We start from the raw sequence: 16,534 nt of genomic DNA on the forward strand, positions 1-16,534 counted from the left end.
AGAGTTGGTTCTATGAAAAAACCAACAAAATAGACAAACCCTTAGTAAACTTGATTAAAAAAAGGAAAGAGAAAAAGCAAATTGTTAGTCTTGAAAATGAAAAGGGTGAACTCACCACTAATGAAGAGGAAATTAGAACAATAGTTAGGAGCTACTTGGCTCAACTTTATGCCAATAAATTTGATAACTTAAATGAAATGGAAGAATACCTTCAAAAATATAGCTTGCCCAGATTAATAGAGGAAGAAGTAAGTAGTCTAAATAGTCCCATCTCAGAAAAAGAAATAGAACAAGCTATTAACCAACTTCCTAAGAAAGTCCCCAAGACCAGATGGATTTACATGTGAATTCTACCAAACATTTAAAGAACAACTAACTCTAATGCTATGTAAACTATTTGAAAAAATCGGGATTGAAGGAATCCTACCAAATTCCTTCTATGACACAGACATGGTACTGATATCTAAACCAGGTAGATAAAAAACTGAGAAAGAAAACTATAGACCAATTTCCTTAATGAATATTGATGCTAAAATCTTAAATAAGATATTAGCAAATAGACTTCAGAAAATCATCCCCAGGATAATACACTATGACCAAGTGGGATTTATACCAGGAATGCAGGGCTGGTTTAATATTAGGAAAACTATTAGTATAATTGACCATATTAATAATCAAATTAATAAAAACCATATGATCATCTCAATAGATGCAGAAAAAGCATTTGATAAAATCCAACATCCATTCCTACTAAAAATGCTTGAGAGTATAGGAATAAATGGACTATTCCTTAAAATAATAAGGAGCATATATTTAAAACCTTCAGTAAACATCATATGTAATGGCAATAAACTAGAACCTTTCCTTGTAAGATCAGGAGTGAAACAAGTTTGCCCACTATCACCATTACTATTCAATATAGTACTAGAAACTCTAGCCTCGGCAATAAGAGCAGAGAAAGAGATTCAAGGAATTAGAGTAGGAAATGAGGAAATCAAATTATCACTTTTCGCAGATGACATGATGGTATACTTAGAGAACCCCAAAGACTCTGCTAAAAAGCTATTAGAAATAATCCAGAGTTTTAGCAAAGTTGCAGGATACAAAATAAATCCACATAAATCCTCAGCATTTTTATACATTACCAACACAATCCAACAGCAAGAGATACAAAGAGAAATTCCATTCAAAATAATGGTCGATAGTATAAAATATTTGGGAATATATCTACCAAAGGAGAGTCAGGAATTCTATGAGCAAAATTACAAAACACTTGCCACAAAAATAAAGTCAGATTTAAATAATTGGAAAGACATTCAGTGCTCTTGGATAGGCCGAGCGAATATAATTAAGATGACAATACTCCCTAAACTAATCTATTTATTTAGTGCTATACCAATCAGACTTCCAAGAAACTATTTTAATAACCTAGAAAAAATAACAACAGAATTCATATGGAAGAACAAAAGGTCGAGAATTTCAAGGGAAGTAATGAAAAAAAAAATTAAGTGAAGGTGGTCTAGCTGTACCTGATCTAGAACTATATTATAAAGCAACAGTCACCAAAACCATTTGGTATTGGCTAAGAAATAGACTAGTTGATCAGTGGCATAGGCTAGGTTCACAGGACAAGATAGTGAATAAAAATAGCAATCTAGTGTTTCACAAACCCAAAGATCCCAACTTTTGGGATAAGAATTCATTATTTGACAAAAACTGCTGGGAAAACTGGAAATTAGTATGGCAGAAACTAGGCATGGACCCACATTTAACACCACATACTAAGATTAGATCAAAATGGGTCCAAGATTTAGGCATAAAGAATGAAATCATAACTAAATATGAGGAACATGGGATGGTTTACCTCTCAGACTTGTGGAGGAGGAAGGAGTTTGTGTCCAAGGGAGAACTAGAGACCATTATTGATCACAAAATAGAACATTTTGATTACACCAAATTAAAAAGTTTCTGCACAAACAAAACTAATGCAAACAAGATTAGAAGGGAAGTAACAAATTGGGAAAACATTTTTACAGTTAAAGGTTCTGATAAAGGCCTCATCTCCAAAATATACAGAGAATTGACTTTAATTTATAAGAAATCAAGCCATTCTCCAATTGATAAATGGTCAAAGGATATGAACAGACAATTTTCAGATGATGAAATTAAAACTATTTCCACTCATATGAAAGAGTGTTCCAAATCACTACTGACCAGAGAAATGCAAATTAAGACAACTCTGAGATATCATTACACACCTGTCAAATTGGCTAAGATGACAGGAACAAATAACGATGAATGTTGGAGGGGCTGTGGGAAAACTGAGACACTCATACATTGTTGGTGGAGTTGTGAAAGAATCCAACCATTCTGGAGAGCAATTTGGAATTATGCCCAAAAAGTTATCAAAATGTGCATACCCTTTGTCCCAGCAGTGCTTCTGCTGGGCTTATATTCCAAGGAAATACTAAAGAAGGGAAAGGGACCTGTATGTGCCAAAATGTTTGTGGCAGCCCTTTTCATAGTGGCTAAAAGCTGGAAGATGAATGGATGTCCATCAATTGGAGAATGGTTGGGTAAATTATGGTACATGAATGTTATGGAATATTATTGTTCTGTAAGAAATGACCAACAGGAGGAATACAGAGAGGCTTGGAGAGACTTACATCAACTGATGCTAAGTGAAACAAGCAGAACCAGAAGATCATTATACACTTCAACAATGATACTGTACGAGGATGTATTCTGATGGAAGTGGATATCTTCAACATAGAGAAGAGCTAATCCAATTCCAATTGATCAATGATGGACAGAATCAGCTACATCCAGAAAAGGAACACTGGGAAATGAGTGTAAACTGTTATTTTTACCTTCTGAATCCATTTCTTCCTGTGCAACAAGAAATTCGGTTCTACACACATATGTTGTATCTAGAATATATTATAATATATTTAACATGTATAAGACTGCCTGCCATCTGGGGGAGGGGGTTGGCAGAGGAAGGGAAAAAACCGGAACAGAAGTAAGTACAAGGGATAATGTTGTAAAAAATTACCCATGCATATGTACTATCAAAAAAAAAAGTTATAATTATAAAATAAAAACAAACAAACAAACAAACAAACAAAAAAGAAATAAATCAATTAGTTCTATTTTATATTTTATCATAATAATACTTGTAAACTTCAATGATCCCTGATTTTGCCATTGTATGGGGAAGCTCGGCAATGCAGTAAATAGAATGAGGCTGGTCCTATAGTCAAAAAACACTCATTAAGTTCAATTCTGGCTTCAGAAATTTATTAGCTTTGTAATTCTTAGAAAGTTGGGGCACTAAACATAACAATTCAGTAAATTAATAGTACATTGTTGATGTGATGATAATAGGATTGTAGATTTAGAGACAGAAGGGACATTAAACAAAAATATAGTCTAACAACCTAATTTTAAAGATGAAGAAAGTGAGGTCCAGATAAGTGAAATTAATTATTCTATGATCAGAAAGAATAAGAATAAGAATGATTGATGCTATGGTGTACCATATCCCTCCACACACTATATAGATATAGATATAGATACTTATCTATCCATATGTATATATACTAAACATATTATATATACTAAATATATAAACACTACAAAGATATAAACAACTTAATTAAATATATAAACTATAATAATGTTTTACTTATCTAGTACATATACTATTATCCACATTAAAGTTATTAAGAAACCTTCTCTTGAATTTTATATAGAATAAAGCTGTAGGATCATTACTCCCACATCTGTGACAAACATACATAGCCAGATTTAATCAAATAAACTCAGTAACCCTTCTTTGCCCTTACTTAAGAATTCTAGTTGTATTAGCAGTCTATCAAATGCATTCCATTTGAATAATGATAAATGTTAATAAGTAACTTAAAATTTATGTAATTTATAAATTTAATTTAAAAGAACCTTTTAAAAATGAAACCATTCCTCAATAAACCTTTTGAAATAGTCATCTTAACAAATCAGAAATATAAATTAAGTGAACAGATGGTGGGAGGAAAACTAATGATTCACTGAATAAGCTATATACCACAGTAAACAAATAGTTTGATAGGGAAATTACTTCCTTATCTATAGAAAGGGCTTTTGGAATAAATGTACTCTAAATAAAGTTCCTTTTCAACATGACATTTTATGATTTGACAATGATGATTTTGCCTGTGAAAAAATTTCTTAATGAACTGATAAGTTCTTTTTTTATTCCAAAATATTTGTTTCTCCATCACTAAATTTGTTTATTAATGAATTCTCACCCTGGCTTATCTTTCGCATTTTCTTTGACTCAATGTAGACAAATGTTCAGAGTCCAACAATGTAGCAGGTGTGGAATCACACATCTTCTGTCAGCCTGGGAGGTTTGGGGGAAAAGGGGGTGGAAAAAAGATAGTTGTAATAGAATTTGGCCTCTAAAAAGTGAATGTCATCACTTTCCATTCAGTTTCTTCATCCTTTATATTTAGTCAGGAAGGCAGACTGCTTAGGAAGAGATATTTATCTCGATTCAAGGGGAGGATACATCCTTGCATGCAGAAATGTGGATGAAATCTCTGTGAAGAATGACACTAATGTTATTCCATTTCTGTGGCTTCCTGGAGACCATTGCCTTTTTCCCTTGGGAAGGCCAAAGACTTTATTGACACTGGGCTTTCAACAGCATGGAAATGTATGACCTAATACTTAACACTTCATCATTCTTTGCTTTGGATAAGCGGACATATTCTCACATTTGGTATCTCTCTAAATCTGGCTTAGCTGAGTAAAGAAAAGAGGGCAGGGCAAGATGACAGGACTAAGAATAAGGATAGAATAAGTTTGTATTGCTTGTCTGTCTTTGTGAAGTATAAGAGATTGCTAATCTTATTTAGCTCATAGGAAAACAAATGGTATCAGGACTTTGCATCTCTAGGTATTGTTTACACACTGATGTAAGAGAATATAGATGGAAGGATTAGAGTATATGTCTGATTATGGCATAGGGCATTTACTATCATACAATCCAAAACCCAATGCATTTTGGGATATAGCAGAAAGATTGTGGATAGTCATTTGCCAAATAATATTTACAATCCTGTTTTCTATTTTCTTTGCTGAAAGAAGCTCATTTCAGGAAAAAAAAAATTATAAATTCTTGGAATTCAGTGTTATTTTTCTTCCTTGTGATAGGTTGTGTTGATATAGTAAAGGCTACTATGATTGTCCCAGAATTGTCTCTTTGCATTTCCCCAGTTCAATTATAGTAAAAAAAAGTTAGTAAGAAATTAAAGTAAAATAGATTTTATGTTAATCATTTACAAAACTATCAATTACATTAATAATGTCCTTAATTTCCACAGGAAAATAACCTTATTTGGATATTGAAAAATATATCAATTACATGAGTATATCCTTAGATTATTTCCTATTCAGCTGAAATCTGCTCTATCTTCTTTTGATAATACACCTGCAGCTATACTACTACAATAAAGTCTATGAGTCTTAAGTTTGAGGGGACAATTTCAGAGGCTGGAGAGATGATCAATTTCTTGTTTATTCCTCAGTTATTGGAATGCTCTATAAATAAATAAATGCCTTCAGAGTATTAAAACCATGTTATCAAAATAAAAAAAAAAGTGATCAATATTTAACTTAAGAGTTTCAAGTGAGAGCTTATGATGATGGATAGGGACTCTATTGTGCTTCCTTAGCCTCTCAAAAATCTTCCTGTGCCAAGACTTCCTATGTCTATGAAGGACAGGCAGCAATTAATCAGCAGCAGTGATCTTTTTCAGACTGCACTTTGAGAGAGTTTTGCTTTCTTTTTATTGTCATTTATCAACAAAATTTGCCTTTATCAACAAAATTTTGTCTTTTAATTTGTCTCTGAAGGTTCTAAAAGAGTTGATTGACTAGATTAATTGCCTCAGCAGAGCCAGTCTCTTTTCTGAAATTATAACTGGTACCTGGAGCAAATCAGCCTTGGCACACATTCAAACACATAAGTTGGTTTAGATATCTGTTGCCATTAAATATGCAGTTAGATAGTACAGTGAACTGAGTTCTGGACCTAAGACCTGAGTTCTAGTCCAATCTCAGCTGTTGTATGATTTTTGGGCAGGTAAACACTGCTTGCCTCAATATCCTCATCAATAAAATGAGATATTATCTAACTCCCAAGCTTGGTGTGAAAATAAAATAATATATTTTCAAAGTGCTTTATAAATCTTAAAGCATTATGTAAATATTAGCCATTAGTGCAGTTTTCTGGATGGGAAGGTACCAGGTAGTTTTTCATAATTAGCTAAAGAATAAGTAAGACATACTCAATAATCTTGTTGTGTCAGGATAGACGGGCAAATTCTCCATTGCAGATACTAATAACTCTCTTATAAGAAACTTCTTTCATACTGCAGGGAAGTGAAGTCCAGTAAGGCTTCTTTGCAAAATTTACTTTGGAAAAGGGTGGAAATGTGCTGATTTTTTATTAAATGATGTAGTTTCAAGATTCTTTGAAGAAGCAAAATGGATATATATACATATATATGTATATAGATAGATAGATAGAGCTATAGCTATAGCTATAGCTATAGATATAGATATAGATATATGTAATAAAATATTTCTTTCACTAAGGAAGGAAATCTTCCCAAGTGGAAATGACTGATCATTTTGACATATAACAACTAAAAAAAGGGGCCCAATTCCATACACAAGCCTTGGTTCATCATCAAGTCCTTCTTCTGCAGACAGAAATCCATTTATTGGAAGGCAGGCTACAGCATCATATATCATGAGAAAAATATAGCCTATAATAGTATGAAATCACTCCAGATGCTAATTCATCAAAGAAAAAATGAAATATACACAACCCATTTTACTTACTACTAGGACAATGAAAAAAATACATTTTAGAAATTCTCAGCAAAGTTTTAAGTAAGATTTTCTGATTATCAGTTTTTGTTAAATATTCCAAAATTTCGAGTAAATTAAGTCTATTACAAATATTACACATAAGTCTGGATCAAGGGAAGAATAGCAAAAATGCACTGAAGGCATTTATGGGAAGCTTTGTTTTTAATTATAGAAAACATTGATAAGAGTTCAATTCAAAGAACCTCACTCTAATAAATCATTTCATCTACATTTTTTCTAGGGTTTTGGTAATCCTTCTGGTGAATACTGGCTGGGAAATGAGTTTATCTTTGCAATTACCAGTCAGAGGCAATATTCTCTAAGAATTGAGTTAATGGACTGGGAAGGAAACCGGGCATATTCACTGTATGACAGATTTCACATAGGCAATGAAAAACAAAATTATAGGTAAGTACTCAGACTATTATATTGATTTTATTTAGCTTATTACAAGTTCTCATTGCATTTGCAAAATTCATACTACAAAACAGTGTTATACAAATTTAAGCTATGTCTTGTCCTGTGAAGTATATTTTAATCCCTCAAAGGCAAAAAAGGGTGTCTTTATTTTTTTTTCTGTATTTCTCATAAAAGCTAGCAAAGTGATGTGCACAAAGTAGATGTCTAACAGGTATTTTTAGCATTATTTTGAAAAAACTAATTTTTTCCCCCTCCTGAGGCTGGGGTTAAGTGACTTGCCCAGGGTCACGCAGCTAGGAAGTATTAAGTGTCTGAGGCCAATTTTGAACTTGGGTCCTCCTGAATTCAAGGCTGGTGCTCTATCCACTGTGCCATCTAGCTGCCCCCCCCCCCAAAAAAAATAAAAATTAATGAAAAAGAATAAATTTTAAAAATATATACTCAAATGAATATGTGAAATTATGAAGTGAAGCAAGTCACAAAGAGAAATGGAAATTCCTACAGAAAACTCCTAAAGTCCTACAATAATAACAGTAACTATGAGAAGATAAATTCTAAATCAAATCATGAATATATCAGATGTAACATTCAATGATCTGATTAGTTCTTGCTTAGAAAAATAACAAAGCAAAACAATCATTAATATTCAATGACTTTAAACAACATACTTTTTTTCTTTTAACAACAAAAACCTATCTTTACCCCTTTTAGCCTACTCCTTTCTTCTTATGAATTGCTGTAGTGATCAGCAGGATATAAGGAAAATTATGTGAGATTTGTTTTGTTAAAATGGAAGGCTCCACAGGGTTTAAGAAAGTTTGCATATAAAACTTTAAAAATTAAATCAAACCAATGGAACTAGAATGTCTGCATAATAGTAACAAATAATTATATAGTACTTTTAGGTTCACAAAATAATTTACAAAAAATAATTAATTTTGTCCTTGCAACAAGGATCTCTCATTCCAAAAGAGATGGAATTTTTATTTTTATTTTACAGAAGCAGAAACTGACATGCCCATGATCACACAGTCACTGTCAGAATCTGTATTTGAGTTCAGGCCTTTCTGAATCCAAGCTCAGTGCTCTCTCTGTTGTTCTATTTGTCGTTCAAGTGTTTAAGTCATGGCTGATTCTACAAGACCCCATTTGGGATTTTTCTTGGCCCAGATATTACAGTTATTTCTTTCTCCAGTTCACTTTACATATAGGAAAGCTGAAACAAACAGAATTAAGTGACTTGACTAGCCACATATCTAGTAAAATGTCTGGGATCAGATTTGAACTGACAGCAACGTTGGCACACTATTTATTGGGCCTTCTTGGTGCCCTTATTCCACTTACCTGCCTATAAGATACATAATTCCAATGGAGAAAACCAGTTAATTTTGAAACATAGATTAACATGTTATCAAATAATTGAACATTTGAAAGAATCCTGCATTTGAAATCAAAGGATCTGGATTCAAATCTCAGTTCTATCACTTTCTACCCTTGTAATCCTGGGCTACACACTTAAATTCTCTAATCCTTAATTTCCTCACTTAATTTCTTAATTTCAGAGTAGATTACCCCCAAGATCCCTTACAATTCTAAATCCATGATCTACTATTTGACTATGAAGTCCTTGAGAACTCATATTTATTGCATTCTTTTATCCCCAATGCTTTATAAATGCTCATTGAATGACTGATCACTTTGAATTTATAGATGACTCGAAAAAATACTAATCACTGTATAGAACACTATATTACTGGAGTTTATTTTATAAACATTGAACTTTATTAGCAGTCTGGAGATTAGAGCATTCTTCTTAATTAACTAGTTTACAAACTGTCACTGGCAATTGGTGTCTATTTTCGGCATTTCCCTTTTCTTTCCAAAAATATAGTGAATCTCAATTTTAAGGAGGTATCACAGTGTGGAAGAAATAGCATGGAGCTAGATATCAGGAGGATTCAGGCTTAGCTCTGACATTGTTATTAATAAACTGGGTGATTCCTTCCATAGAAACTTTACCTCAGCCCTCAGTAACTCAGTGAATGAATTGGATTGGATGTCCACTTCTGTTTCTTTTGGGTGCTAGCCTTTAGATAAAATTGCACAACCCTTATGGTAAACTCTATTCAGTCATTAGGGGAATATAGTTTTCACATACTACAAAGTGTTTACTCACTGATTCAAGGAAAGCAGAATAACAACTTGAAAAGTACAGCTAAAATCTTGTAATACTTTTTTTTTTTTTTTTCAGCCAATGTAGATATAACTTCATGGTTCATTTGTTTCTGGTGCTTATTTGACTTTTGAAGCCATACTACTCTTTGGGGGCTATCTATGCATCTTTTTTTTTTCCATAGGCACAACTCCCATTTTGTTTTAATACATTGCTTTTGGGATTGTCCTCCTTTGGAGGACAAAATTATCGTTTTCATAACAACTTGTGATGATGTCATCACAACAGAAGATTATAGTCTCTAAGGAGAAATAGATCCAAGGAGCAGATGACCTCATGGAGTGGGAGAAGATCTTATTATGTTCTGACACAAGACAGAGAGAAAAAGAGAGAGAGACAGGCAGACAGACAGACAAAGAGAGAGAGAGAGAGAGAGAGAGAGAGAGAGAGAGAGAGAGAGAGAGAGAGAGAGAGAGAGAGAGAAGAGAGAGAGAGAAGAGAGAGAGAGAGAGAGAGAGAGAGGAGAGAGAGAGAGAGAGAGAGAGAGAGAGAGAGAGAGAGAGAGAGGAAGTGGGGAAGAAACAAAGAATGAGAAATGTTCAAAATTCTTTTTAGCATTTGTCTTTTAAAGACATTTCTTAAGAAGGCCAATTCGATAGAACAATTTACAAGAGTAAGAACAAAAATGATCCACAGTTTAAAACATGTAGACTAAAATACACTTATATGGCAGTGTTTTGAATGTAAACTTGAAACTCAAAAGCCCAATGAAATTTAGTTAATTTGAGGAAATCTAAATACAAGACTAACAGATATTAAACATTTGTTTGCTTTTAAAGCTTTGCCCAAATAAAAAAAAATAATTCACATAAAATGGACTTTTATATGCCTCGTTAGATAAGTTTTGGTGCCCACATACTTATATATAGTAAAGTTATATACATATATATCTAAGTATATTATCATATGTAATTATGTTATATTGCATATATTATATATGTATAATTATATTACATTTTATATATAATAAATATATACACATCTTCCTCCAATCTAGGATATTTTTTTTAGTTATTTGAAGTACAGTTATTTCATCTACATCATGACTTTGAGTTTTCCACATTGTGGTTTTGATTTGATCATGAGTCAGTATAAGAAATTAAATTGGGAATTTTGTGGAAGCTGCAGATACCACATTAAAGCCAGTAGGTAAAGCAGAAAAAATTTAAAGACTTATCAATGCATAAAATATATGTATAATATTGAATAATATGAACATATTTTATCTTTTAAAACCATATTAATTCAGTCTTCTTTGTTATAAAAGGAAGGTCAAAATTTTTACATAGATTATACAGATTACAAAGGCTATGTGCTCCTAAAAATCTTGATATGGAAGTAATAAGTGTACATTAATTTGTTTTTATATTAATTGGTCATTTTAATTGAAAAGTAGGTATGTTATACAATTTAACACAATACAATTCTAAATGATTCAATATAAATTACATATTCATTTATTAGGTGTTTTTTAATGTAATAAATTTTAAAATGTGTGGAGATGTCTTTTAATCAAACCATTATGAAATAAATGTATCACATGTTAAGCATCCATATGATTTGTGATATAGTATTCATTTCCCTCACATATAGAATGTGAAATAGATAAACACCTCCCCCCCCCCATGCCTGAATCTATAAATGGATGCTGTATCTCTTTGTATCTAATATCACCTGTGTCTATGTGTCTCTCAGCTGCTTAGAGACAACAATGACTTTTGGGGGATGACTATATGAGTAGTGTACAAAAGATAAGTGTTTCTAAATCTTTTGGTTCTATTTTGGTTGATTCTGGAAGGTGAAGATGAGGCTAGGTAGAAATCTGGCTCCTTTACAGCACTGAGTAGAAAAACAACAACAACAACAACAAAAACAAAAAACAAACAAAAAAAAAATTCACTTTAGAAGACAGAAACAGAATTTATGAAACACAAGTTCATGGACTGAGTAAAACTGGAAACAATTTGGGGATTACCCATCTAGGATCCATATGACAGACTATTATGAAGCACCATGTTATAGTGGAAATTATAGTGAGCTCCACTAGCAATCATGAGATCAAAGAACTGGTATTGACTTTAACCCTAACTTGCTTTGTGACCTTGAAAACATGAATTAACCTCTTTTGGCCTCAGTTTCCTCATGTGAAACATAAACATCTTGATCCAAATGAGGTGACATCTCTTCTAGTTCTAATATTGCATGATTTTGTTATTATTTGAAAACATATTGTATGGGTTATCACTCAATCTTAGGTAAACCAGTATTTTTAATTAGAATTCCCTTCCCTTAGCTCTTCACCTAAAAAGAGGTATGCCTTTTTGTATGCCTGAAGAAGTTTATCTCATATCTTTCACTATAATTTTTTTTTTGTTTTTTGTTTTTTTCCTGAGCCTCTAAGCTTTATGGTTCTGGCTAAAACCAGTAGCAGATGTAAAGAGAGCAGTTATTTTTCCCTAACCTTCTGGCTTGATGAGGATTAAAAAGTAAAGTATAACTGGGGATTTTCATGGCTATTTTTATTCTCCTGAGATTTTCTAGTTTAAGTTCCCTAAGGCCAGTAAGGAATAGTAAGGAATAGTAAGGAATAGTAAGGAGAGAGAGAGAGAGAGAGAGAGAGAGAGAGAGAGAGAGAGAGAGAGAGAGAGAGAGAGAGAGAGAGAGAGAGAGAGAAGGAGGATGAGGAGGAAAATATGTTAGACAGCTAGGTGACAATGGATAATGCTAAATCTGGATTCAGGAACATCTGAGTCTTAGATACTTAGATGTCTCATATACTAATCAGCTTGGTGATGCTGAGCAAGTCACTTAATCATATTTGCTTTTGTTCTTCATATTCTTTCATCTTTCCTCCTTCTACAATCTTTAAATTTTTTTTTCCCCCAATGGTCTTCCATTACTCTAAAATCTATTTACACTGACATTCTTACTGTTCTGCACACAAAAACTTTCATCTTCCAATTCTAGCCAACTTACCCTCCTCTCATATATAGATGTCTTTTCATCCTCATCTTTACTTCTTGAGTTTTTTGAAGTTCCAGGTAAATTCTACATATTTTTAAAAGTTCTATAATTTCTCTTTACTGTTGTTGCTTTTGTGTCCAATTTATCCTCTATCTTTGTTAGTATACAGTAATTTGTATATTGTCTCCTTTGTTAGTTTGTTGTGATCTCCTTGAAATCAGGAATTTTTTTTCCTTTCTTTGTATCCCCAGCATTTAATGTTATAACCAGTACATGATAGCTGCTTAATAAATCCTTGTTAATTGACCGGTTATGACCCAAAAGTACTCCTATTCTGTTTTGATGCAACCAAGTTCATAATCTGTTTTCCTTCTTTGAAAGACTTTGTAAATGAGTTAATATTCTAAATCTTTGTTGCTTTTGGCTGCCATGTCTCTTTGCTTCACAAGTATATCAAAATTTGCTAAGATTTTTAAAGACTAGTTTGGTTTCATCACTATGACAATTGATACATTTTTACCTTTTAATTGAAAATATTATAATCAGTGTCTATATCTTTTTATTCATCTATAGCCATCTTTTCATGCTGTGGATATAAGCACCAAAAAAAATGAAACAATCTTTGCCCTCAAAGACCTTATTACATTCTATTAAGGTGATGCCAGAAAAATAAAAGAAATAAATATAATACATAAATAAAATATGCATGTTAAGTTTAAAAGAGAGAATGACAAGATCTGTGTCATCATTTCACCTTTGGAGCAGCCATACTGCTTCCAGTCCTCTCTCACATTTTCAAAACATGGGTGTTAGACATCATTTGCAAAATGAACTTTCCATGGTCTTTTTAAAAATCATATTCTTGTAGAAGAAAATATCTCTCCCTTGTTTAACCTCTCCCATAATGTGTCTCAATATTTTTCAACAGCATGCTCAACATCTACTTTCAAAAGATGTGCAGGTAAAAAGAGTATAGCTGATTTTTAAGTTGGAACAAAGAAAATACATATTATGAAACTAATGACTGGGAAGAAGTCATCATTCTTACTCATAACTTCTCAAGGTTAGGTTTTTCATTTTAAAGGAATAATCTATAAAGGAGTTAAGATGACCAATTGGCTTAGTTGTTTCAGTATCCTTTGAGAGCCTGGACCATAAATGCGTCATTCTCAGTGAACCATTCACTTAAAGGTGACTTTTTATCAGTCATAGATGACGCCAAGGGAGTTGAAATATGTTTAAGATATTGTTGATATTTTTAAAAAGGGTCTTAGTGCCACATAATTCATTTTGGCACTTATTATTTTCCCTCTATATCCTTAGAAAACTGAAGGAATCCTGCAAAGAATGTTTATTTTATTTTGAACTAGAAACAATGTATCATAATAAAGTCTAATTCTGAGATCTTTGGAACAATTATATTATTGACATAGATTCCATTAAAATGTTTTCTATGCTGAATATAGTATACTCTGTCAGTGCAAACCCTTCAGCTAAGTTGTTGCATGAAGAGATAATAGTATGGGGATTCTCTATTTTCTTTGGAGGCAGAGTTTACAACTAGTTTGTGTGTACTATGCAAGTTTCATGTCAAGTTGAAAAACATTGGAGCCTATATTTCACAGGGGTTTTGAAACTTGGGTCACTTGCAACAATATTTTCAGTGTCAAGAGAGCTTGAGAAAACCTGCTTAGTGGATAAACTTATTTTTGTTTAATTCATCAACATATTTGGATTTGCAACTGAACAGAGACTCTCATGAAAAAAAGTTGAAAATGTCAAAACTCGAATATAGGAAAATGTACTATGTGATAAATACCTATAACAACAAAAAAAAAAAACTGCTTAAAATTCCTTTGTTTTAAAGAAGGATGTATCTTAAAATTGAGATATCAATTCTTCATTCATTGCTTTTCTCTTATTATTCACACTGAGGTATTCCTCTGCCACACCTTCTATTTCTATTATATGAGTCAGGTTATTATATCAGCCATATTGCCTGACTCTTACAAACATAATTTCAAATATCTATATGAGTTAATGGGAGTAACATATCCAAATTAAGGAAGAACACATCCCAATCACAAAACAAATGATTATAGATTAGAACAGAGGAAATTTAAAGGTTATTTACTTAAGTAATTTACTTAAGGTTATTTATTTACTTTTTATTATGTACTTATTATTTTATATACTTATTTATTATTTTTATTATATGCTATATTATATTTTATTATATACTTATTTATTATTTTTATATACTTATTATTATTTACTTTTAAGGTACGTTATTTACTTAAGGTTATTTATTTAAGACCAAACATTTTGGTCTTAGGACTGCTTTTACATTAATAAAGATATTGTGGACCCCTAATAGCTTTAGTTTATGGGTGTTGTAAATATGAATATTAACCATATTAGAAATAAAACTCAATACATTTTAAATGTGATTTTAAAATAATAATAAGTTCATTTCATGTTAACAAAATATATGTTAAGAAAATAACCATATTTTCTAAAACAAGAAAAACAACTTAATGAAGAGAGTGCTATTTCACATAATTTTGCAAATCTTTTAAATATATGGTTTAATAGGATTCTCATATCTACTTGTATATTCAATCCATTAATATATGTTGTTTAGATTGAAGTATGTAAAGAAAAGCCAGCCTCACATCAATATATAGTTGAAAAAAGAAAGAATATTTTAAGAGGCATATGATACTCTAAGATGAAAGGGTCTCAATGCCTTTAAATTCTATTTTAAGGATTGGCAATTTAATCTAAATCTTTTGAATTAAATTTTAAATGATTTTATTAGTTATTTATTATTTATTTATTTATTTATGATTTATTTTAAGGATTGGCAATTTAATCTAAATCTTTTGAATTAAATTTTAAATGATTTTTACAGTTGAAGGCAAACATAGTCAATGACAAAGATTAGAACACAATCATCTAACTTGCAGGGTGCATTGGACTTAGTATATAAAGACTCATCTTCCTGAGCTCAAATCTAGTTTCAGATTAGCAATGTGATCCTGAGCAAGTCACTTAAGCCTGAGGCAAACTACTCCATTATCTTTGCCAAGAATACTGGAATGAGTTCACAGAGTTGGATACCACTGAAATGACTGAAGAACAATAACCTCAGACTTTAATACTTTTTTTTACTACTTCACACTAAACAAATGAAAATATATTTATTAAACAGAGGGCACTCTGCTAAACACAGAGGATACAAATACAAATAAGGAAGGTAATCTCTGCCTTCTAGCAGCTTACACTTTAATCTGAAAGACAGCACCTAAAGAACACTAGAGGGCAGAGGGTATGGGAACGCCAACATAGATTGAAAATGACTGAGAAGTCATGTGGATGGAGACCTGGTTCTGGGCCTCTTCTGTCTGAGCCTAGGATTCATGTGAGAAAGAGCAGAATCCAGGTTTTCTAGAGGAAGGTGGATGAGGAGAATGGAAAGTATGAAAGAAGCATGATTTAGCAAGTCCTGCAACTGAAGTGGAGACTGATTCTGGAAATGACAAGCTAAAATCTACAAAATAGCATTTTTTTCTAAAATTCAGATTGTTCCCAAAATAATCAGCTTGCTTTGGTGATATGAGCAAGGCAGAGCAAGAAGGATTTCTCATTTCCTTATCTTTAGCACTATGCTACAATTACTGAAGCCTGAGGTTGCCTTTCGACTATTTCAATCTAGTGCTGACTTAATGTGTTATTTTGTCTCACAATACAACCAAGCACTTTGTAATAATTCCATAAACTGCATCATGCAATAAATAGCCATTTCTATCTTCATTTTTATAACATTGACAGTTCCTTGGAAATAAACTGAGAGCTGCCACCACAGAAGAATCTCTGTCATGTCATCTCCTACAGGCAATCAAAATGCATAGTACATGTCTTATACACACAGATATACAAATATATAGAAGATCTTTCAACCAAAGTTATTAT

The 16,534-nt window shown here is 32.1% G+C and overlaps 1 protein-coding gene across 2 annotated transcripts in view; it reads left to right on the forward strand.

Moving 5' to 3' along the window:
• Nucleotides 1-16,534, forward strand: part of ANGPT1 (angiopoietin 1) — a 315,373-nt gene that overhangs the window by 260,336 nt on the left and 38,503 nt on the right. For both annotated transcript variants that reach the window (XM_074267098.1, XM_074267107.1), the window contains exon 7: nt 7,184-7,350. In XM_074267098.1, coding sequence (XP_074123199.1) covers nt 7,184-7,350 — 167 coding nt within the window. The remainder of the gene's footprint in view (nt 1-7,183; nt 7,351-16,534) is intronic.

Source organism: Sminthopsis crassicaudata, chromosome 1 (genome assembly GCF_048593235.1).
Source record: "Sminthopsis crassicaudata isolate SCR6 chromosome 1, ASM4859323v1, whole genome shotgun sequence".
Taxonomy (NCBI): Eukaryota; Metazoa; Chordata; class Mammalia; order Dasyuromorphia; family Dasyuridae; genus Sminthopsis; species Sminthopsis crassicaudata.